The 23,797-nt window shown below is 45.9% G+C and overlaps 1 protein-coding gene across 3 annotated transcripts; it reads left to right on the forward strand.

Moving 5' to 3' along the window:
• The first annotated feature begins 361 nt into the window (after positions 1 to 361).
• Positions 362 to 23,797, forward strand: VPS33A (VPS33A core subunit of CORVET and HOPS complexes). 3 transcript variants are annotated; one of them, XM_027044327.2, is made up of 13 exons: positions 363 to 516; positions 2,293 to 2,358; positions 2,807 to 2,934; positions 3,808 to 3,994; positions 11,267 to 11,383; positions 12,234 to 12,408; positions 13,178 to 13,371; positions 14,979 to 15,105; positions 16,239 to 16,306; positions 16,889 to 17,026; positions 19,450 to 19,587; positions 21,662 to 21,830; positions 22,228 to 23,797. In XM_027044327.2, the coding sequence occupies exons 1-13, from the start codon at positions 415 to 417 to the stop codon at positions 22,407 to 22,409; spliced, it is 1,791 nt and encodes a 596-aa protein (XP_026900128.1). In that variant the 5' UTR covers positions 363 to 414; the 3' UTR covers positions 22,410 to 23,797. The 3 variants fall into 3 exon arrangements, with proteins under 3 accessions (XP_026900129.1, XP_053062632.1, XP_026900128.1); XM_027044328.2 differs by lacking the exon at positions 22,228 to 23,797 and having other exon boundaries at positions 362 to 516; positions 21,636 to 21,752; XM_053206657.1 differs by lacking the exons at positions 21,662 to 21,830; positions 22,228 to 23,797 and adding an exon at positions 20,058 to 20,523 and having other exon boundaries at positions 362 to 516.

Below are 23,797 nucleotides of genomic sequence, written 5' to 3' on the forward strand. Positions count from 1 at the left end.
TTGTCTTGGGTAAAATTTAGCCTACAAACTAAAAGAGCAAAGCGAAGGGCTTTCTGACTCCTATAATTTAAAAGATTTCCATGATAGCGGGTACGCTTGCTGCTACGAAGCAAGTCGCGATTTTTAAGCGGAAGAAGTAGGACCCAGTCCCCGTCTCTCAACTCAATTCTCAGCGTCCAACGACTCCTGGACTGAGGCAGGGTCTCGGTGGGGCCGGGGGTCTTGGGGAACTTCGGAACCGATGCAGCAGAGGGAAAGCAGCGGGCGCCTGATTCAGCAAAGACGGTAGGCTCAGGCCCACCTCAGCTTCCGGGTTGGCTGGGGAAGTGGGGGGAGGGGGCGGTCAGCCGTCCTGGTCACGTGAACGCGCCGTCACGTGACTGCGTTCGTGGGCTGCGCCTAGGGGGAAGCAAGATGGCGGCGCACCTGTCCTACGGACGAGTGAACCTGAACGTGCTGCGCGAGGCGGTGCGTCGCGAGCTGCGAGAGTTCCTGGACAAGTGCGCGGGAAGCAAGGTGAGCGATGGGAGGCGGCGACACTGCTTTCCAGCCCCCCGTCCCTCCTGGCCCAATCCGGTGCCCGATTGCCTGAGCTCCTGGTGCACGAGGTCCCTGGGGCTTCCGAGGAGGGGAGCGGGCAGGACCAATGCGCGGGGGAGAGGGGTCTGCCGGTGGGGCTGGGGCACACGGCAGGAGTCGGCGTGGCATCGCGATTGCTTTGTTGCAGCAGAGTAAGCCACTGTGGTGTCCCAGGCCATCGTGAACCTTATTTATGTCAGGTGGCCCTCAGATCCAGAGGGGAAGTTCTGGTGCCCCCTGGGAACAGGACGAATGGGGCGGGCCCGGCCCAAGGATGTCTATGGGCCAGTGAACATGCCTTAGAGCGATCATGCATGTCGTACCTTTAAAAGCCTGTGTAGCACTAGCATCTTAGAACCTGCTGCTCACACGTATTATGAAAGAGGTTGTAGTTATTTGCGGTTTTAACGTGACTTTTCTAGGGTTTGTTTCTCCTGTTAGACGTTTACTACCACCCAGCTCACGACTGAGAAATTGTAGATCAAGGACTTAATAGGATTTCGTCTAAGTGGTGTCATCTTTCTCCTCTCTCCTTAGGGTTTATTTGTCACCCTAAGTAACTGGCAATACAACTCCGGAAAGGAAAGGAAAACTGGGGAATCTCAGGAATCGGTTTTAGGAAGAACAGAACTTCAAGAGATGGAGTGGGTGCTAGCAGCCATTGAGAGAAAAAGGCAGGCTAAGCCCTAGGTGCCCAGTTCAGGCTCAAGAAATGATACTGAAATCTGAATACAATCACGGATTGGATCAATGGCACTATTGTGGGTGTAATATTGTGCTGTGGTTTTGCAAACTGTTACCATTGGGGGAAACTGGGCAGAGCATGCAAGGGCTCTCTCTGTAATATTTCTTACAAATAAAAGTTAATCTACACTTATCTCAGTAAAAATTTCAGTTAAAAAAGGGAAGAAGAGGGGTGCCTGGGTGGCTCAGTCGGTTAAGCCTCCCACTTCAGCTCAGGTCATGATCTCATGGTTTGTGGGTTCGAGCCCTGCTAATAGGGGTCTGTGCTGACAGCTTGGAGCCTGCTTTGGATTCTGTGTCTCCCTCTCTGTCTGCCCCTCCCCCACTTATGCTCTGTCTCTGTCCCTCAAAATAAATACATAAGGGAAGAAGAAGAAATGACACTGGAGATTAGCAGTAATAATGTTCATGGGAGCCCAGAACAATGACCCATGAGTTGTCAGCTGAGTTCTAGACTGGGGTTCTAGTCCCCTTATACTATATGTAAGGTCCAAAGTCCTTACGTGGCCCTGGACATGTTACTTAAACTTCCCAAACCCTTTAAAACTTTCCTCTTCTGTCAAAATAAGATTCGTAATACCTACATCCAAGGTTTTAATTTTATATAATTGGATTATGTGACATTTCCGTGTAAAATGCTAGACTGAACTATTGCCATTGGCAGTTTCCATCTGGTTCAATCTACTCGTTAATACCATGACACAAATACACGACAAACTACAGTTCCTTCTTCCTGTTTGAGGATGGTGGTTATGTCTTAACTTTCCCGTGGCAACAGTAACATCCTTGTCCAGATCCTGTTTTTCTTTAGACCTGTAAGATACGAATATGATTAGAGCCAGTTAAAATTTTTGCTAATTCAGTTCGAAGCAAATATTTCTACTACGTCTTCTGACTGCTGTTTTCTGTTGATATTGTTGAAATTCCTGATATTAGCCCTAACAAGAGAAAGTTTCTCCCCTCCTACAGGCAATAGTTTGGGATGAGTACCTCACAGGACCATTTGGCCTGATTGCACAGTATTCACTACTGAAGGTAAATGAGCTATTTGGGTTTTGTTTGGGGATTAATAATTCTGTACTTTAGTAGTAATAGGATTTTACATTTTTCCTGAGTAATTGACTTGCAGAGTTCTTTGGTCTTTATAGACACTGGTGCTGATGCATGTCTAACATTTTTTATACAGTGGCCATTGGCCAGTGATTTTATACTGATCCTAATTCTAGAGGAATTACTAGCATTGTGCTATGTGACCATCACCTGGTGTCATTGACAGGTCATCATGTGAGTCATTTGAATTCAGATGCAATAGCAGTGACTTAATCCTGAAACTTTGTCCTTTATACATCTGGCTTTGGGGAATCTCAATTTTGCTGATGAAGCATTATGCACTTTTGGCTGGGAGTGTTTATGATGACTGAATCTGGATATGATAGGTTAAGTACAGGGTTTTTGTTAACCTTTTGTGTATGTGTTTTCTTAGGAACATGAAGTGGAGAAAATGTTCACACTTAAAGGAAGTCGTTTGCCAGCAGCTGATGTCAAGAATATTATTTTTTTTGTCAGACCCAGGCTAGAGTTGATGGATATAATTGCTGAAAATGTGCTCAGGTATCTCCCAGAGCTTCTGTTTGGACCAAAAGAGGTTGATCCTTCTCAGGGTTTTAACATACCGAACTCTTCCTTGCAACCTCCTTGTCTTGGCAGTGAATCGGAAGGTGGTCTTTTAGAAAACTGGGCAGGCGTGAAAGAACGTTAGAGGGGAATGGGAAGCTCCCATGAACTTGTTCAGACAGTTGGAGAAGGGGGTCATCATATAACCCCGTTTACAGGACAACTAAAAATTTGGACCTATTATCGGTGGGAAGGACCCTGATTAAAACTACAAAATCTCTAATGGTCATCTTTCAATACACTGTATATAGTGTGCTCGAATTTCATAAGCAAAATAAGTATGAGCCGATTAAAATTTAACGTAGCATCCAATCTATAAAGGAAGTTCTTAGCCCAGTTTGCACTCTGTGGTACAGTTGATTGAAAAGGCCCTTAAAATCTTAAAAGCATATGGGCTATTTTGGGAGGCCCACTGTCAAGGAGACTAGAGGTGGAAGTCAAGAGTGATCTTTCATTTTTCCGTAAGACTGTGTCACCGCGTTGGTTTGGTTAAAGAACCATCGGTTTTCAGTAAGGCACGGACATCCTGTTTCAGTAAACGTGAGAGCTTAATGCCCCATAAATGGTTTAAGAGAAAGCTAGAAAATGCTTCACAAAACACTGGCTGTGAATCAACGCCTCTTTCCTCTCAGGGAAAAAAAAGAGAGAGAGAGAGCCAACTGTGCAGCAGTTTGAGTGCGTTTATCCGATGCCCATTTATTTAGCGCCTGCTGTGTGCCAAGCAACAGGCCAGGCTCCAGGAATAAAATAGATGAAATAGCCTACGACTCGAAGGCACATGCAAGCTAACAAGTGTTACTTCTCTTGCAGTGAAGACAAACGTGGCCCAGCAAGGGATTTCCACATCTTGTTTGTTCCACGACGAAGTTTACTGTGTGAACAGAGGTTGAAAGACCTGGGTGTTTTGGGATCCTTTATTCATAGGGAGGAGTACAGCCTAGACCTCATTCCATTTGATGGGGATCTCTTATCCATGGAATCAGAGGGTGCATTCAAAGTAAGTTTGACATTTAATTTCAGACTTTATTATTTTTTTTATTTTTATTTTTTTTTTAAGTTTACTTTGAAAGAGAGGCACGCACATGCCTGCATGTACAGGGGAGGGGCAGAGAGAGAGGGAGAGGGAGAATCCCAAGCAGACTCCGAGCTGTCAGTGCAGAGCCCGATGTGGGGCTCGATCCCATGAACCGTGAGATCGTGACCTGAGCCGATGTCAAGAGTCAGACGCTTAACCAGTTGAGACACTCAGGTGCCCCTGTGCTTAATTTTTTTATCACAGCTCTATTGAGACAAAATTCACGTACCATAAAATTTACCCTTTTAAAGGTACAGTTCAGGGGCGTCGGGGTGGCTCCATCGGTTGAGTGTCCGACTCTTGGTTTCAGCTCAGGTCATGATCTCATGGTTGGTGAGACTGAGCCACAAGTCGGGCTCTGTGCTGACAGTGAGGAGCCTGCTTGGGATTCTCTCTCTCTCTCTCTCTCTCTCTCTCTCTCTCTCTCTCTCTCGACCCCTCTTCCCTGCTCATGCACTCTCTTTCTCTCTCTCTCAAAAATAAAGTGTGCAGTTCATCAGTTTTCAGTATGTTCACAGAGTTGTGCAACCATCACCACTGTCTAATGTTGGAACATTTTTATCATCCCATAAAGAAACCCTCTGCCCATTAGCAGTCACTCTCTCTCCCCCAAGCTACTGGTAGTCCCTAGTCTTGTGCCATCTGTATGGATTTGCCTGTTCTGGAGATTTCTTATTAATGAAGTCATATATGTGTGGTCCTTTGTGTCTGGCCTCTTTCTTAGCCTCATGTTCTCCAGGCTCATCCACGTTGTAACAGGTGTCAGCTCCCTTCCTTTTGATTGCCAAATAGTGTTCCTTTGTAATGATCTCCCACACTGTGTTTACCGTTCATCTAGAGTGGACAGATCATGATTTTTCACTTGTCGGCCATCACGATGCTGCAAACGTTAATACAGGGTATTGTATGTGCACGTGTTTTCATTTCTGTTAGACATACCTAGAAGTAGAATTGCCGGGTCATATGATAAAACTCTGTGTTTAACGTTTGGGGGATCCACAGTGACTGCACCATTTTCTGCTCCAGCCAGAGGTAGATGAGGGTTCCAGTTTTATATCCTCACCAACCTACCATCGTCTGTGTTTTTGGCTTGCCATCCTGGTGAGTGTGAAACATTATCTCATTGTGGTTTTGATGTACATTTCCATAGCAACCAGTGATGCTGATCATCTTTTCGTGTGCTGATTGGCCATCGGTATGTCTTCCTTTAAAGAAATGTCTATTCGCTCCCTGACACATTTTTAAAATTGGGATATTGTATCTTTTCATTAGAAGAGTTGTAAGAATTCTTAGTATGTTCTGGATGCAAGTCCTTTTTTATCAGATACCAGATTTGCAAACATTTTCTCCCATTCTGTGAGGTTTTTTTTCACTTGGTAAAAGTGGGGTCCTTCAAAACACACACACAATTTTTTTTTTCCCACCACAAAAAATGTTTCTAAGTAAGCTTCACGCCCAGCATGGAGCCCATTATGGGGCTTGAACTCACAACCCTGAGGTCAAGACCTGAGCCGCGATCAAGAGTCGAGTGAGCCACCCAGGCGCCCTTCCTGACAATTTTTAATTTTGAAGTTCAGTTTATCTGTTTTTTCCTTCTTGTTGCTTATGCCTTTGATGTCCCATCTAAGAAGTCATTGCCTAACCCGGGGTAACGGGTTTTCTTCAAAGAATTTTATGGTTTTAGTCTTACATTTAGGGCTTTGACCTATTTTGAGTTCATTTTTTTTCTGATGTGAAGTAGGGATCCAACGTCATTCATTTGCGTGTGGCTGTGCATGTGTTCCCGCACCGTTTGCTGGAAGGTGATGGTATTTTCCTCATTGAATTGTCTTGGTACCCTTGTTGAAAATCGGTTGTCCATAAGTGTAAGTGTTTATTTCTGGTGTCTCGGTTCTTTGCCTTAATCAATATGTCTGTCTTTATGTCAGTACCATACTGTCTTGATTACTGTGGCTTTGTAGTAAGCTTTGAAAGTGAGAGATGTGAGTCTTCCAAGTTAAAGTAGTTAAATATATCACTTTTCTTTTAGCTTGTGCTTTTTTTTTAATGTTTGTTTATTATTTTTGAGAGAGAAGGAGAGATAGAATGTGAGTGGGGGAGGGGTCGAGAGAGAGGGAGACACAGAATCCAAAGCAGGCTCCAGGCTCTGAGCTGTCAGCACAGAGCCCGACATGGAGCTCCAACTCACAGAGTGATGAGATTGTGACCTGAGCCGAAATCGGACGCTCAACTGACTGAGCCACCCAGGCGCCCCATTAGCTTGTGCTCTTGAGTGTTAATAAATCCTTTTCCACCCTGAAGATATAGAAAATCGTATATTTTCCTTGGAAAGTCTTGAAGTTTTGCTTTTTATATTCAGGTTTTTAAGCTAGTTTGAATTGTGTGTTTTATGGAGTGTGTGGTGTGAGGTAGGGGCTTGTTTAACTTTTTCCGAACGGGCAGCCCGTTGTTCCAGCAATGGTTTTCTCCACTGAGTATTTTCAGCATGTGTTTATAGTGAATGTGCACGCCTTCTCCAGTTCTGAGAGTTTTCTTGCAAATGTAATTTTATGTATTTGTTTTATTTACCATCTTTATTTCAAAGAACATTTTCTCTCATAAGAATGTTACCTTATCTGGGGCGCCTGGGTGGCTCAGTGGGTAAGGCCCGACTCTTGGTTTTGCCTCAGGTTATGATCTCACAGTTTGTGGGTTCAAACCCTGCATCGAGCTCCATGCTGATGGTGTGGGCGCTGCTTGGGATTCTCTCTCTCTGTCCCTCCCGTGTGCGTTCTCTCTCTCTCTCTCTTTTTCTCTCTCTCTCTCAAAACAAACTTTAAAAAAAAGGAGTATTACTTTACATTTAATAAAATGATTTGAAAGAGTTTGAAAACATTATCCTTGCACAGTGATACATTTCTTTGAGTAAGAAACAGTACAGAGTGAAAAATAAGCCTCCCTGTTCTCAAGCTGCCAAATCCCTCCCAGAAGCAATCACGATTACTAATTCTTTTCTTTTTTCAGAGATGCTTTACATAACTGCAGCTTATAGTATATGTAAAATACCCTCCTCACTTTTATACAAATGGTGTCATATCCTATGTAAGTTTGGTATCTTGCTTTATTCTCTTAGTAATGTATCTCAAGGTTAATTTATACCATACATGAAAATGCTTCTGTATTTTTAATTTTTTTTTAATGTTTATTTTTTTGAGAGAGAGAGACAAAGTGTGAGCAGGGGAGGGGCAGAGAGAGAGGGAGACACAAAATCCAAAGCAGGATCCAGGTTCTGAGCTGTCAGCACAGAGCCTGATGCAGGGCTCGAACTCAAACCGCGAGATCATGACCTGAGCCAAAGTCGGCCACTTAACTGACTGACCCACCCAGACGCCCCGTTTGCTTCTGTATTTTTATTTGAAGTTGCATAGTGTTCCATTGTTTGGAGGTATCATGATTTATCAAACCAGTCTCCTTCTGAAGGACATTTCGGTGTTTCTGACCTTGTGCTTTTGGAGGTGGTGCTATAGTGAATAGTCCTGTACACGTCTGCCCCGAAGCTGTAGGCTTTAACTGTGCTTTACTCTCCTTTGACATTTGTCTTTTAATTTTGCTTGTGGTAGTTTTTGCCATGTGTGTTTTTCAGCGGAGTCACATTTGCCCATATTTCCTTCCTAGATTCATGGGCTTGTGATGCTGCTGGTCTGGACACTAGAACTTTTTAGAACCGCTGGTGTTGTACAAAAAATTGTTTGGAACTTTTTCTCCCCCAGTGCGTTGTTACAGTGATCATCGCCTAAAAAGAGTTTACTTGGGGCAGTAGATTTCATTTGGCCGCACTGATTAATTTGAATAACGAAGAGACCTTCTTGGCTCCTTTTTTGCCACATTCCCTGATGTTTTGCTTATATACTGAATCTCATCCAAGGACCGTACAGATTCCCCCTCCCCCCAACATTTTGTGTGAAGAACCTCAGACATACAGAAAAGTTGAAAGCGTTCTACAGGAAACACCCACATACCCATCACTTGGATTCCAGCACTGCCATTCTGCTGTATCTGCACCCTCATGTATCTGTAATGCTGTGCCCACATGTAATTAATTCACATCTGTGTAATTAATGGGAGTTGGTAGCAGCTGAGGAAGACTCGTCCTGGCATGAGGAAACTTGCCCAGAGGAGAGATTTCCTCTTTGTGTTTCTGGTGATTTGCAAAAAAAAGGACAATTATTTTCTGCTGCACATTTCAAGCTCTTGGTTTTGTACGTTCACCTCAGATTCTGTTTAGAAATCAACGATTTTGCCTGGATGGTAAAGCCTCAAGTTCCACCTAATGCTAAATGCAACCCCGATTTCTTTTTTTTTTTTTTTTTAACGTTTATTTATTTTTGAGAGAGAGAAAGAGAGACAGAGCATGAGCGGGGGAGGATCAGAGAGAGAGAGAGAGAGGGAGACACAGAATCCGAAGCAGGCTCCAGGCTCTGAACCGTCAGTACAGAGACTGATGCAGGGCTCGAACTCACAGACTGTGAGATCATGACCTGAGCCGAAGTCTGATACTTAACTGAGCCACTCAGGTGCCCCTCAACCCTGATTTCGGATGGAGTTGATGTAATTTTTACGTATTTATGTGATTTTAAGTAGTGAGCATAATTTACTGGTTTTTGGCATCAAAAGGCACATGGAGATCTTTCTGTGCTTTGGGGATGTGATTGTAACCTTCTCCATCATTGTACTGTGTGAAATGTGGGAATCAGAGGTCAGCCGGTTGACTGGGTCTGGCCCGTTCACAGCACTCAAGAACAGTGCTTAACGTATTGTGGCCTTTGTATGTACACATACAAATCAGTGTCTATAAATCTGTCTCCTTTGTAAACACTGTAGGTATGTGGGATTTGGAGGTCAAAGAATATGTGTATTGAAATGTTAATGATACTAACATTTGTCCCTCTCCAGATGTCCTCCTGGCTTGAAATTCCACAAACTCACAGTAGAGTTAGGACATTTAACACAAATAATCACCCCATCACCAATTATTTTAGAGCAAAAAATTCAAGATTAATATCTGTTAACTTTTATTTATTTATTTATGTATGTATGTATGTATGTATGTACGTATGTATGTGTGTACTTATTTTTGAGAGAGAGTGAGTGTGCGCATGCACGCCCCAGGAGACAGAGAGAGGTGGAGAGAGAGAATCTTAAGCAGGCTCCGTGCCCAGCTCAGAGCCCGATGTGGAGCTCAGTCTCACAACCCTGAGATCGTGACGTGACCTGAAATCAAGAGTCAGACGCTTAACCGGCTGAGCCACTCAGGCACTCCGTTGTTAACGTTTAAATCTTTTTTTAAAGATACACTTGTGGGGGCACCTGGGCGACTCAGCTGGTTAAGCATCCAACTCTTGATTTCAGCTCAGGTTTTGATCTTGTGGTTTGTGGGTTTGAGCCCTGCATCAGTCTCCATGCTAGCAGTGTGGAGCCTATTTAGGATTCTTCTCCCTCCCTCTTCACCTCCCTCTGCCGATGCACTCGTGTGCACGTGCACGCATGCGCGCTCTCTCTCTCTCTCAAAATAAATGAATATTAAAAAGAAAAGAGACTCATAAAAGAAATACCTGTAGTGGTAAAACTTTTTAAATTAAAAATACGAATGCTATTTGGGAGATGTTCCCTAATTTTTTCTTCCTTGAATTTTGATCTCACTTCCGCTCCAATCAGGAGTTCTAAGCAATTTTGCCAGAAAGTGTCTCCAGACATTCTTGATCTTGGCCTGGCCCGTTCACTGCAGTGTTAAAATACCCCAGACCTGGAAGAGCCATCATCCTTCACTGCTTCCAGTAGTGACCACACACTCATCAGTGTCTTTGGGGGACAGCCCTCCTCCCTCCCCGGGGGGGAGTGCACTAGTGCTCTACTCTGTCTTCCCTGATTCCTCTGGTGTCCTTTCCCTCCTGGCTTTGGAGGCTAGAGACACATTGGGTGGGTGGGTGGAGGGCAGGTGTCTGGTGCTGTGTACCATTTTGACTTATGAATGGGTGATATTTGTGGGGGGGGGAAAGTCCAAACAATTCCAAATGATAAAAACTAACATTTATTTATTTTTTTTTTTAATTTTTTTTTTTTTTAACGTTTATTTATTTTTGAGACAGGGAGAGACAGCATGAATGGGGGAGGGTCAGAGAGAGAGGGAGACACAGAATGTGAAGCAGGCTCCAGGCTCCGAGCTGTCAGCACAGAGCCCGATGCGGGGCTCGAACTCACGGACCGCGAGATCATGACCTGAGCCGAAGTCGGATGCCTAACCGACTGAGCCACCCAGGCGCCCCCAAAACTAACATTTATTAAGCACTTACTGTAGACTTTAAGTGCTGGGGTTAAATGTTTTACATGCATTTTCTTCTCACTCCTTATGCTTTGTGGACGATATTCCCTTCTACTGATGGGTAAGCTGAGGCACGCAGAGGTTGTCTCACCGGCCCAGGGAGCAGCTGGGAAGTGGCCCGGCTGGGGCCCAGATCAAGGCTGCCTGAGTCTAGAACCGTGCCCCACCCCCCGATGAGGATCAGATCTGAGTGTTTTCCCTCTTACTTCCCAGCTGGTCTTGTGTGCATTTTATTGGCCTTTACAAAATAGACCTTGTATATTTTATGTCATAAAATGTATTTTCTAAAAATGAGATCATAATCTAAAGATTCTTCAGCCACCCGTTTTCACTTCTCAAGATGTTAGGACCTTTGTTTGTTGGCAGCATATGTGAAAACCTCGTGTTTGTCAAAACGGCTAAGTACCCTGTCGTGTGGTCCTCTGGGGCTCCAGGGGTCAAAGAGTATGTGCCTTTATGGGTATTAGCATAGGGCCTTCCCAGAATGTCCTGCCAGGGTCTACACTCCCCACCGTGAGTGGGAGAACCCATTCCCCTTGTAAGTCTTTGTTAATCAGTTTACTGACGAGCTCGTAAAGTACACCTGGTGTGCTCGACGAACACTTTTCTTCCAGAAGGCTCTGCCAGTTGCTTCCACAGCTGCGTCTCCATAGCACCGCTGTTGGCCTTGTGCTCTAGACTTCCAAAGAGCAGCTTGACAAAACGGTCTTGCACACCCCCCTTTCCAGGCAAAGCGGGAAATGAGTGGAAAACCCCAGTACCAGACAGAGGCGGGTGCTGGCAAGCACCCTATGACTGTGGCCTGGCAGTAACCACCCTTCTCCCCCCCACCACAGGAATGCTACCTGGAGAGTGACCAGACCAGCCTCTACCATGCAGCCAAGGGGCTGATGACCCTGCAGGCTCTGTACGGGACAATCCCCCAGATCTTTGGGAAAGGAGAGTGTGCCAGGGTAAGAAGTGGCATGTGTTTCTGGGGTGAAGGAAGGGGTGCCCTGCTACCCAAAAGGGGAGTGATAGCAAGCTGTTTACAAATAAGTACAGCCAGTCCTGTTTGTGAATTCACCTAGTTGCTGAAATGTACTCGTAACCCCCCAGACCGATAGTCACGGTGTTTTGTGGACAGGTCCAGGGCAGCAAAAAATTTGAGTTGTCCAATGTGCCTGTTCCCAGCTGACATCCAGTAAAGTGATGCTCTGCCTTCTTGTTTCATCTCTTGGACTATAAACAGGCACTATATAGTGCCATGTGCTACTTAACGCCATATTTCTTGCACTTTTGTGCTTTTTATTGGTGATCTCACTGTTTCACATGGCCCCACAGGTAGTCCTAAAGCACTGTCTGGTGTTCCCAAGCTCAGGAAGGTTCTGGTGTGCCGTACGGAGAAAATACCTATGTTGGCTAAGCTCCCTTCGGGCATGAGTTACAGTGCTGTTGGCTATGAGTTCATTGTTGGTGAATCAACAGTATATATTAAATAAGGTGTCTTTAAATAGAAACACACATTGATGAGTTGATAAAAATGTCACCAGAGGCTCACGGGAACTTAACCCCGTATTTCCCCTCAGAGCAGTGGCTCAGTATTTGCTAAGTCAGTGGTCACGGTGACTCTCCAAAAGTACCATGAATAACGAGAACAGACTGTGTCTGAGCTCATGCCTCGTTGAGTAGTGGCCGGTGTTGGGGTACATGTACGTGTTCGAGTGGGTGGCCAACAGCAGACGCTCTTCTCTGTCTTGAGCTAAATTTGAAAATCAGCTAATTCCCAGGAAAGTCCCATCTGACCCAATGTTTGATTTCCAGCAAGTGGCCAATATGATGATCAGGATGAAGAGAGAGTTTACAGGAAGCCAAAATTCAATATTCCCTGTTTTTGATAATCTCTTGCTGCTTGATCGAAACGTGGATTTATTAACGCCTCTTGCCACGCAGCTTACGTATGAGGGACTCATTGATGAAATTTATGGCATTCAGAACAGTAAGTAAAGCGACATCTGTGTTTACTAACAGGTCACTGGATATAGACATCCAGAAGGTTTCTCCTTTTTTTTGAGATGCTGTCTTTGCATGTAAATCAGAAGATATTTGAGAAAATAAAAATACTGACTTTCGACTTTCAGACAAAGTCCAAGCAAAAACTGCTGTCGTCGGTGCCACAAGGGCTGGCCAGGTGCTTTGTGTGCAGGACTGTGCTTATCCCCGTGAGCTGTGGCCATGGGTTAGATTCAGGTGGCGTTGCAGTTCGGAGATTGTAGACCCTCCCGGCTGGCAGTTGTTCAGGAAAGCTTGTCGGAGAGGCGGCATTTGCCCTGGGTTTGCGGAGAGGGCACAGCGTGGGGCACACCATGTCATAAATGCAGGGACGCTACAGGGGAGATTGCTGTCGGGTATATCCAGGGAAGGGCAGGTAGTCGAGGTTGGGGACACCAGATGGAAGACTGGGGAGGCCGGCTAGCAGTTGGGTGTGACAGATTATTAGGTCAGAGGTCACTTTGGCCCACATGATGCTTGTTTCTGTCAGCATTTAAAATTTTAGAAACGTTTAGTAATAATCCTGATTGATTTATTTGTGACCAAAGTATACCTTGATATGGGAAAAACTGAAACCTCTGTGCCATACGCCATTTTCCCTAAAGCCAAGGGCTTCCTTCTCTCCTGAGCTGGAGACTTCTGTTTTGAGCCTGGGCACTTGATCGGTTCTGCCGGTAAATTCACCCAGGTGCTTGTCTCCTTCCATTGTGGCTCAGGTTATGTGAAGTTACCTCCGGAGAAATTTGTACCTAAGAAACAGGGCGATGGCGGGAAGGACCTTCCCACGGAAGCCAAGAAGCTTCAGCTGAATTCTGCAGAGGAGCTATACGCTGAGATCCGAGACAAAAACTTCAACGCGGTGGGCTCAGTACTTAGCAAGAAAGCAAAGGTGATCTCCGCAGCGTTTGAGGTGAGGCGGTCTGGCTGTCTTGCTGCGCCCAAGGTCACGGGCTAGACTGCCTCTCCCAGGAAGAGGGGCAGAGCCCCAGAGAGACACCCTCCTCCCTGCCTCCGCCGTGAAGCAGGGCGACAGCGTCATTGCACATTTCTCTCCTAAGGAGCTGTGCGTTTGGTCCTGGGGGCCCCACAGGCCTTCTTTTAGAACTCGTTCCCAGACCCACAACAGAAGGTTTTGAGCCCGCTCCTTTTTTGCAGGGTGGCAGGAGCTGGGTGTGCAGTTCACAGACTTGTGTCGTAAATATTTGCTTTACCCTCTTCTTTTTCGTGATTCCTACCTCACACAAGATGGAGCCAGCTGGGCCATAAATAAAAGATCCCCTATAATAGAACTTGCAGCTTGGGGTGGAAGCTCGAAGTTTAAGCCAGCGGGTAGGTGACGGGGGAGCCCCGCAGATGTGGGAGGTGATAATGAGAGAGGCAGTTTCATTATCACCTTCCTGCTTCCTCTTGCCCGGCCACTGAGTTATTCTTGGGGGAGCTCATTTTGGAAACATGGAAATTCAGGAAGATGTTAAACCCTGAATATTTAGACTTTGGAAACATAAACTGGGAGAATTTTTGAAAACGAATTTCCCACCGAATATATATCAGATTTCATCTTTCTTAGGGATTATATTTATTAATTGATTGTCATATATATATATATTTTTTATGTTTTAATTTTGAGAGGGAGAGTGCGAGCAGGGGAGGGGCAGAAAGAGAGGGAGACAGAATCCGAAGGAGGCTGAGCTGCCAGCACAGAGCTCGAACTCCCAAACCGCAAGATCGTGACCTCAGCCACCCAAGCGCCCCTGATATTCATATTTCTGAAGTTCCTTTTGGTTTAAGTGATTACATTTTGAAAAAAAAAAAAATCACTAAACGAGGTTCACTTTTCCATGGACGATATTCAAGGTTGAGATCCAGCAGTAAGAATGAGTTTTTTTATTATTATTATAGAGGACGCTTCTTGCTGCTTACGTTCCCCTCTTGACAGCGTTTCTGTGTTTTACTCGAAGCGCTTGTGGGTAACCTAATAGGGTCCCCCACGAATACTCCAGTGTTACTCCAGTGTCTGCAGATACCACGCACGATCTGAGCCCGGGCAGAGGAGGAGAAACCCTCACATGTTTGCTCTCTGAACTACGGACACCGTCATCAGGCACCACGAACTCCTCTTTTTTGTTTCATTCGTAACGTGGGAGCTGGGTTTGGCCTGCTTTATTTGTATCCCTTTCTTTCTTTCACATCGATAATAAATGAAACATCCTCTGAGCAACACGCAGAACGGAGCGCTTTAAAACTACCTTCCCTGGGGCGCCTGGGTGGCTCAGTCAGTTAAGCGTCCGACTTTGGCTCAGGTCACGATCTTGTGGTCCGCGAGTTTGAGCCCCGCGTCGGGCTCTGGGCTGATGGCTCGGAGCCTGGAGCCTGCTTCCGATTCTGTGCCTCCCTCTCTCTCTGCCCCTCCCCTGTTCATGCTCTCTCTGTCTCAAAAATAAATAAACGTTAAAAAAAAAAAAATTAAAAAAAAAATACCTTCCCTGCCCGATGGGTCTGCTGTTCCATCCATTTCAGGAAAGGCACAACGCCAAGACGGTCGGGGAGATCAAGCAGTTCGTGTCCCAGCTGCCCCACATGCAGGCAGCGAGAGGCTCGCTCGCAAACCACACGTCGATCGCAGAGTTAATCAAAGACGTTACCAGTGAGTATCCCGTGGAGGGAAGGTTTTCATCTGGGGCCGACCTGTGCACACCGGGGTCATTGGCACTGTGACGCCTCCTTGGGAAAGGCAGCTCCGTTTTAACATGTTATTTGCAGCGTTAATTAAGTGTGTGCACGTTCATAGTTAAAAGTGTTCCGTTCGTAGTTAACTCATTTTTTCCTGTTACTAAAACACTATAATCCTAAGGCAAAATACTTGGAAGAGTGATAAGAGAAAAAAAACTCTACTGAGAGTTTGCCGCCATAATGAGGCTCTATTTTTTCAGTCTAGTGTTTTCCCTCTTGCTAAGGGTTATTTAATCAGAGCAATGTGACGTTTCCACATTTGTTTTTGTTTTTCCCTTGAAAATCTCCTGCAGAATGGGTAGAGAGCTCACACGCTGAGTATTTTGAAAGAACTCAGAAGAGATATATTAAACCAAAGACGAGTTTATTTCTAAAACATGGGTGCCCCGTATTATGAAGTGTACTTTGAACCCGAAGTAGAACATGGTATTAGAAAATCAGTCTTTTGTTTTCATGTCCGTTGAAATCAGTTAAAACTGGTGGAATTTGCTGATGGTAGTGAAATGCTGGGGAGATTAGCTTTCCCTGTTAGGGCACAGTTCTTGAGATCTGTGTTGAGTCCTGAGGATCGCCAAGGGGTACAGCGGTCAACTACGTCTTGATGTAATTTAGGAGGATCGTGTTGTAGGATTTTCCATGTTTTTAGAAGATTGTTTTCAGATGACAATTTATTCGATTAAAAAAAAACTTTTTTTTGATGTTTATTCATTTTTGAGAGAAAGAGAGAGACACAAAGAGCAAGTGGGGGAGGGGCAGAGAGAGAGGGAGACACAGAATCCCAAGCAGGCTCCAGGCTCCGAGCTGTCAGCACAGAGCCCGCCGCGGGGCTCGAACTCCCGAGCCATGAGATCATGACCTGAGCTGAAGTCGGACGCTTAAGCAGTTGTGCCCCTCAGGCGCCCTTCCGATGACAATTTGAATCTTTTGCTTGCTTGCTTTTTTTGCACGTCTCGTTTCTTCATCATCTTCTGTGTAGAAAAACACAGTGTTCCAGTAAATTAACATTTACTTAATATCTAAGTTGCAAATTTGCTAATTACATTTTAGCCTCTGAAGACTTCTTTGATAAACTAACAGTGGAGCAGGAGTTTATGTCTGGAATAGACACTGATAAGGTATGTGAACAGTCAACTAGCAAATAATTGATGATTTGTTGGACGTAAGATTATAGCTAGAAGAGCAGCTGCTTTGATTCCCATGCCTAGCCTAGGTATTTTTGAGAGCGAGTGCAGAATGTGAAAATCTGGGTTTCACCAAGTAGCAGTTCCTTAACTTTGCTCTGTGCAAGGTGTTTTCTGCAGTCCGTGGAGTGATGGAGACCCAGCCCTTGAAATCAGCAGTGTTTAAGGCCTGTAGTAGATAAATTAAGAGATTTGCTTTCTGAGGGAATTGGGTCATTTAATTCCTTTAAATATCCACTTCTGTTCATGTATTTAAAATTATTTCATTCACAGAAATTCCTCTTTTCTCTAGAAAAGTTCCGGACCGTATGGTCCATAATTCGCCGTTATAATTGAAGTAGATGCAGTCACACATGCCCCAGCCTCCCCGCAGCCTCTCAGGAAGTGGTCTGCAGTGTGTGGACGGGCGTTTGCATCACTAAGTGCATCCTCCACTTTGAAAAATAATAGTAAATATTAAGTTCTTTAGGTCCCCAAAGCGGACGGTGGTATGCATACGTATATATTTGTTTCCAGGTCAACAGTTACATCGAAGATTGTATTGCCCAAAAGCACCCACTGATCAAGGTGTTAAGACTGGTTTGCCTCCAGTCTGTGTGCAACAGTGGACTCAAACAAAAAGTTTTGGATTATTACAAAAGAGAAATTCTCCAGGTCAGTATGCTTTAAGTTACTCATTTACCAAGGGAGGAAACATCTTTTTAAAAAAATACTTCTTGGTATTTTGAATACCAAAAATACTTCCGAGCACCTGGGTGGCTCAGTCGGTTAAGCATCCCAACTCTCGATCTCAGTTCGGGTCTTGATCCTCAGGGTGGTGAGTTTGGGCCCTGTGTGGGACTCTGTGCTGGGTGTGAGGCCCACTAAAACAAAAACGAAAGCCTTTTTAATTAAAGCTCCTATTTTGATACATTGTTTCCACGGTCTTTTAAATTTTCTAACAGGTAGAGGGGTTGTCCTTGGTATTGATCACTATTTACTGTGTTCGCATAATGACACCTGATGTTTATCGAGCATTTACTGTGTGCCAGGCTCTACTGAAAGAGCTCTACTGGGGCTCCTGGGTGGCTCAGTCGAGCCGGTTAAGCATCCGACTTCGGCTCAGGTCTCACAGTTCGTGAGTTTGAGCCCCGTGTCGGGCTCTGCGCTGACAGCTCGGAAGGTGGAGCCTCCTTCAGATTCTGTGTCTCCCTCTCTCTCTGCCCCTCCCCTGCTTGTACTCTGTCTCTCTCTGTCTCAAAAATAAATAAACATTAAAAAATGTTTAAATTAAAAAAAACAAAGAGCTTTATTGTATTCATTCGTTTGACCTTCACTGCAGCCCTGTGTGTTAGATGCTGTTATCATCCCCCTTTTATGGATGAAGACACTCAGGCACAGAGTAGTTACATAGCTTGCCCAAGGTCACCCAGCCAGTAAGTGACAGAGCCAGTGCCAAAACCCAGGGAACTGTGGTCAGGTGCCCATGCTCTTAACCAGACTGCATTTGATTCAGGAAGGGACCTTTTTGCAAGTATTCTGATAATAATTCCTTCGCAGACTTATTTAGAGTAAGCCTGTTTTACTTCATAATTAGGAAGAAGCCACCTTTATTTTAAAAAATTCTGCCCTCTGTTTGAAAACGTCTCAGGGAATGTTTATTTGCTATTACCATCCACGATTAAATACATTGTTGTTAAAACTAAACGCTCATTCAGTTTTTTTTGTTATTCTCTCGTTTTGTCTTTTATTGTTCGTTTTTATTTTTTTAATATTTATTTATTTTTGAGACAAAGGGAGACAGAGCGTGAGCAGGGGAGGGGCAGAGAGAGGAGACACGGAATCCCAAACAGGCTCCAGGCTCCCAGCTGTCAGCGCAGAGCCCGACGCGAGGCTCGAACCCACAAACCATGAGATCATGACCTGAGCTGAAGTCGGACGCCTAACCAGTGGAGCCACCCAGGCGCCCCTCTTGTTTTGTTTTTAAAAAAATTACACAGATAATACACGCGTTCTTATCACATAAGAGTCTGGTAAGGTGTACTTGGAGCCAAATGGGATCCTTCTGCCCCTCGCTCACACCACCTGCCTCCCCGGATAGGACCAACAGTTTGTTTGCGTGCTTCCAGACTCTTCTTTGCACTTTTGTACAAAGAATATTTACGTACACAGACTTGGGGGCGAGACTGGCTGGATCCATGTCTCAGCTCTGCTGCTCATTAGCCGTGTAACCTTGGGCCGGTTCTTTAAACTCCTCCATCAAATGGAGACGATACTACCACCTACCTCACTGGCTTATTAGAAAGATGACTGAGTTAATGTATGCAAAGCTCTTAGAACAGATTACTGCCGCCCCTGCTCACAGAAAGTATGTAAGTACTGACCATTGTTACTATTACCTACTGTATCTTTTCTAAAACAGAAGTAAAATCCTACGGTACATAGTGTTCTATTGTGATAGTTTTTGTCCTTAATATATCCAGATCTTTCTTGGCGGGATGTGTAGATGTCCCTCGTTCTTGTTTTTTAATATCTAATTATATCTCATATAAATACATAATTTATTTGTAAATTGGAAGATGTGTATTGCAAAGTACATAACACATTTATTTATTTATTTATTTATTTATTTATTTGATGCTCACTTAAGTTGCGTCTATAAATTCTGATTTTAAAGTAAAATCTTTAGGGGCTCCCGGTGGCTCAGTCGCTTAAGCGTCTGACTTCAGCTCAGGTCATGATGTCACAGTTTGTGGGTTCAAGCCCTGCATTGGGCTCTGTGCTGACAGCTCAGAACCTGGAGCCTGCTTTGGATTCTGTGTCTCCCTCTCTCTGTCCCACTCCTCTCCCGCTCATGCTCTCTCTCCCCTCCCCCTCAAAATAAACACTGAAAAAAAAAATAAAGGAAAAACTTTAAATTCCTCTTCGAAACAGTGAGCTGGGTTCATTTTAATGGGTAGGCAGGTCTCATCCCCCACGGACTTTGGTAACGTGACCTCAAGTACGAACCGAATTGATTTGTGGGAAGTGCTCTTTTTAGAAAGTGGCAGAAACCCTTTTCCTGATCTGACATCAATGCCAAACGACTTCTCTTGCAGACGTATGGCTATGAGCACATACTGACCTTATACAACCTAGAGAAGGCTGGCCTGCTGAAACCACAGACGGGGGGCAGAAACAATTACCCAACGATCCGGAAAACGTTACGCCTCTGGATGGATGATGTAAACGAACAGGTAAGACACACCCCTCCACTTCAACTCAGTTTACCTATTGTTAACGGTTTATTGTGACCACATATGGTACTTGATTTACACATCCACCATGCATTTTCTAGAAACAGTTTTCTAGTGTGTTTGAGAAAGTAATGCATTCGCGTGTTCCATCTCCCAGAATCCCAGCAGGGAGCGGAGAGGGTGCTCTCACACTGGGTGGTTTGAGGAGAGTTTCGGGAGATGTGGGCAGGGTGGGAACCTGTGAAAGGAGTCAGTGGCGATTCCTTGCCAGCCTGGGCCCGAGGGCAAGGAGAAGGAGCTGTCGCAGAAACCCGTTCCACAACCTGGAGAAAAGAGCTGTGTGGAGAGGCCGCCTGACAAGATGAGGGATGAGAGAGGCCTGTGGTCGAGGGACACAGCCAGCCTCCAGCAGTGTCGCCAGAGGAAGCCAGGGCAATAACCCTGACGCCATGCTGCTGCCCACTCCCCAGGTTTCCATCCGGTGCCTCCCATTGGCCGAACCCGAATCGGGCACGAGAGCACGTTGGTATAGAGCCTGCGGGTTCGCCTCCTGGACACAGAGCACCGAGGAGGGCAGAGGGATCGAGAATATTCAGCACGTGTGGTAAAAATGTTGGCCAATACAAAAGTAAGACGAACAGTGAGGAGTCAGGTTCCCTCCACACCTAACCCAGGTTTTCCCTCAGAAGGAACCACTGTAACCATTTTTTTTTAATCTATCCTTCCAGGAAGAGTCTTCTGTATCTACTGACATTTTAACATAAATGATGAGTATTTTCAGAGCGCCTGGGTGACTCCGTCGGTTAAGAGTCCGACTCGGCTCACGTCATGATCTCGCAGTTTGTGAGTTCAAGCCCCGCATTGGGCTCTGTGCTGGCAGCTTAGAGCCTGGAGCCCGCTTCAGATTCTGTGTCTCTCTCTCTGCCCCTTCCCTGCTTGTTCTCTGTCTGTCTCAAAAATAAGATAAGATGAGATGAGATGAGATAAGATGAGATAAGATAGTATTTTCTACCACTGACCCTCAAAGCAGAGTGCACTTTGCTTTACATTTACTATTGATGCCAGTCTTTCTAAATTTCTTTTTCTTATTTTCTGTTTTTGGACTTTCATAGGCACTTTATCAGGCTGCCTCCTGCAACAAAAGCTAATAATTAAAAAGCCTCCTCTTCCAGTGGCAAAATTGGATTATCTTTCCCCAGCGGGAGTATAGATACTCTTGATTTCTACGTTGTACAGTGTAAACACTATGCTAGTTCCACTCTCTCACTGTTCTTTTTTTTTTTTTTTTTTTAATGTTTGTTTTTGAGAGAGAGAGAGAGAGAGCACATGAGTGAGGGAGGAGCAGAGAGACAGGGAGACAGAGGATCTGAAGCAGGCTCCACGGGACTCGAAGTCATGAACTGTAAGATCACGACCTGAGCTGAGGTCGATTGCTCAACCGACTGAGCTACCCGGGCGCCCCTCCCTCACTGTTCTGATCTGCCCCTCCCCACCCCAACCACCACTTACCACTGTGTCTTGAAGATCCTGTGATCTACTTCATTCTTTTTTTGTAAGTTTTTTTTTTTTTTAATGGTTGCAGAGCGGTCTTGCAGATAAACCTTAATTTACGACTTGCCAGATTTCTCCTGCTAGAAATTCAGGGTGTTTCCAGTCTGTTGCTAGCACCCATGGTGTTAGTTTACCGGTTTGCGCTTCGGTCTGTGCTGGTACAAGCCCCCTCTGTAGGGTAAATACCTAAAAGTGGGACAGCCGGGTTCAAGGGGTGGGCTCGTTGTTACTCAGCTAGAGAGTGCCGGCTTACCCTCCAAGAAGTTTCTTGCCAGACCAGGTAACCTCGTTTCGTGGCCAGTACCTAGAGATGCTTTGAGTGGCGTTTCCAAGATTTGAGTGGGAAGCGAACCTCTGGCAGCTAAGGATTGGGCCCAGCCGGGGTGGACTGGAGCAGGACGTGGCCGGCCTTGCTTTGTGTTTCTGCCCTCACAGGCAAATCGCGTACTTCGGGGTTCTCCGTAAGGCCACCGTTCAGTGACTCTGTGTCTCTATAGGCTTTTTTCCTTTAATTATTTAACAGAATCCCACGGACATATCCTACGTGTACAGCGGCTATGCCCCTCTCAGCGTGCGGCTGGCCCAGCTGCTGTCCCGGCCGGGCTGGCGAAGTATCGAGGAAGTTCTGCGCATACTCCCAGGGCCCCACTTCGAAGAGCGGCAGCCGTTGCCCACGGGACTGCAAAAGAAACGTAAGTCGGTGGCCAGCATCTGCGACTGCGCACCGCCGGTGTGGTTTTCGTGGATTATGCGGTTGCCCCCCCCCCCCCCCCCCCCCCCCCCCCGTAAAGTACCCGGAAGTCAGAGTCCCGCGCACCTCTCGTTGGTTGCTGGTGGAGGGTGTGGGCACTGGAACCCGCCCTCCCCGCAGGAGTGACAGCTCTTAACCTCTGAGTTGAGGATCTCCATAGTTAGAGAAAACGGTGAGATCCAGATCGAGTTCCTGAGTGTCCAAGGAATTGTCTGCACCAAGACCCAGTTACAGTTACCATTTTTTTTGCTCCTTACACACGATGCCGTTTTTTTAAGAGGTGGGATGAGAAACACCCATAATAAATAATTCTTCATTCTGAAATGTTTCCATTTTAGGTCAACCGGGAGAAAACCGAGTGACTCTGATATTCTTCCTCGGGGGTGTAACCTTTGCTGAAATTGCTGCCCTGCGATTTCTCTCCCAGTTGGAAGATGGAGGCACAGAATATGTCATCGCCACCACCAAACTAATGAATGGGGCCAGCTGGATCGAGTCCCTAATGGAAAAACCTTTCTAGGGTGCCCAGAGTCGAGTGAACTGCAGAGGAAGCTCGTTTGGAGAGGCCGCCGCAAGGAAGGGAGACCTCACTGAAGAAAAACGGAAGAACACAGAATTTACTTCGGGGTCAGCTTCTTAAATTACACGGTTTCCTCCTCTCTGCTTCTCTTTTGTGTTTCTAATTTCCAGAAGAAAGAAGACCAGAAGAGAATCAACCTGGGTAAAAGAAACACCAGTTGTTAACGTCCTAAGCTCAGGATCCTCCTTAGAGACTTCTGGAAGCGTGCGAAGGACAGTGGGGATGGATGGTCTTCTGCAGCTGCACATGGGGGGCCAGTGCTTAAAATAAGAAGGCAGGGACTGAGGAAGTGAAAACGAGAAGTAGAAAGGCTCACCCCTGATTGAATAGTACCATCTTTCCCGTCATGCCCAGGGCAGTGGCTGAGTGTGGAGGCAAGAGCTCGTCTCGTCTCAGAGTTGAGATTTCTTTCTCCTGCAGAGCCTGGCACGTTGTATTTGGTGTCACCCCCTCCGTCATATCTGATCGTGAAGGCAAGTGTTGATTCCTTGTGCTTTCTGCTTTCATTTCCTCCGCTTCGATAAAGCAAGAGGCCTGGAGGGACTTCTTTCTCCAGATCAAAGCTTATGTATCATCTGTCTGACCAGCTAAACTCCTGTGGCTCCCGTACTTCTCAAGGGCTTGTTACGTTGAGGGGCATGAGGATTGCGGAGCAGCTTCCTGGGAATTTTCTTAGACACTTTTCCAAGACACTTGCTTAGCACACGTCTTATAAACTCCAAGACGTTTCCGTGGCAGATGCCTCCACCTGGGGCTTCAGTTTTCTTCCCCGGCCATCACGGGCCCCAGCCTCCAGCTGGTCCCACCCGGAGCAGTCGTGACATCAGCATTTGCCGACGCCATCTCCACGGTAACTGCCCCCGCGTACTTGTGTGCCGCCGCTCCACACTCGGCCTCTGGCAAAACACGGCTCCGCTTCAGTCCCTGGTCCGGTACCTCAGCCTCTTCTGGTGCAGCTCGTCGATGGTCTTGGAGACCAGCTGCTCCTGCAGGAGGCGGTTAGTTAGCCGTGGGGCGGAGGAGTGGGGTGTTGGTGGAGAGGCTGGAAATCGGCGTGCGTCCCCTGCCTCCCTCCTGCTCCGTCCCAACGCCTGGAAGAGTTAAATCCAAGAAGGGGACCAAATGGATGGCTTCGTGGCCCTTGCACAAGTCTCCCCTCTGCCGGGGGACCACAGTCAGCAGTCCCTTCCGAGGCAGGGTGTGGTTTCTGTTGTTCATTAGTAACCATACATGTTTTTTCCTCACTTTGTTTCATTAATGAAATTCTGTCAGCTCATTGCATGTTATGAGTGAAAGAGAAATTCTATAATAAATCTCTTTCAGAGTGA

Source organism: Acinonyx jubatus, chromosome D3 (genome assembly GCF_027475565.1).
Source record: "Acinonyx jubatus isolate Ajub_Pintada_27869175 chromosome D3, VMU_Ajub_asm_v1.0, whole genome shotgun sequence".
NCBI lineage: Eukaryota > Metazoa > Chordata > Mammalia > Carnivora > Felidae > Acinonyx > Acinonyx jubatus.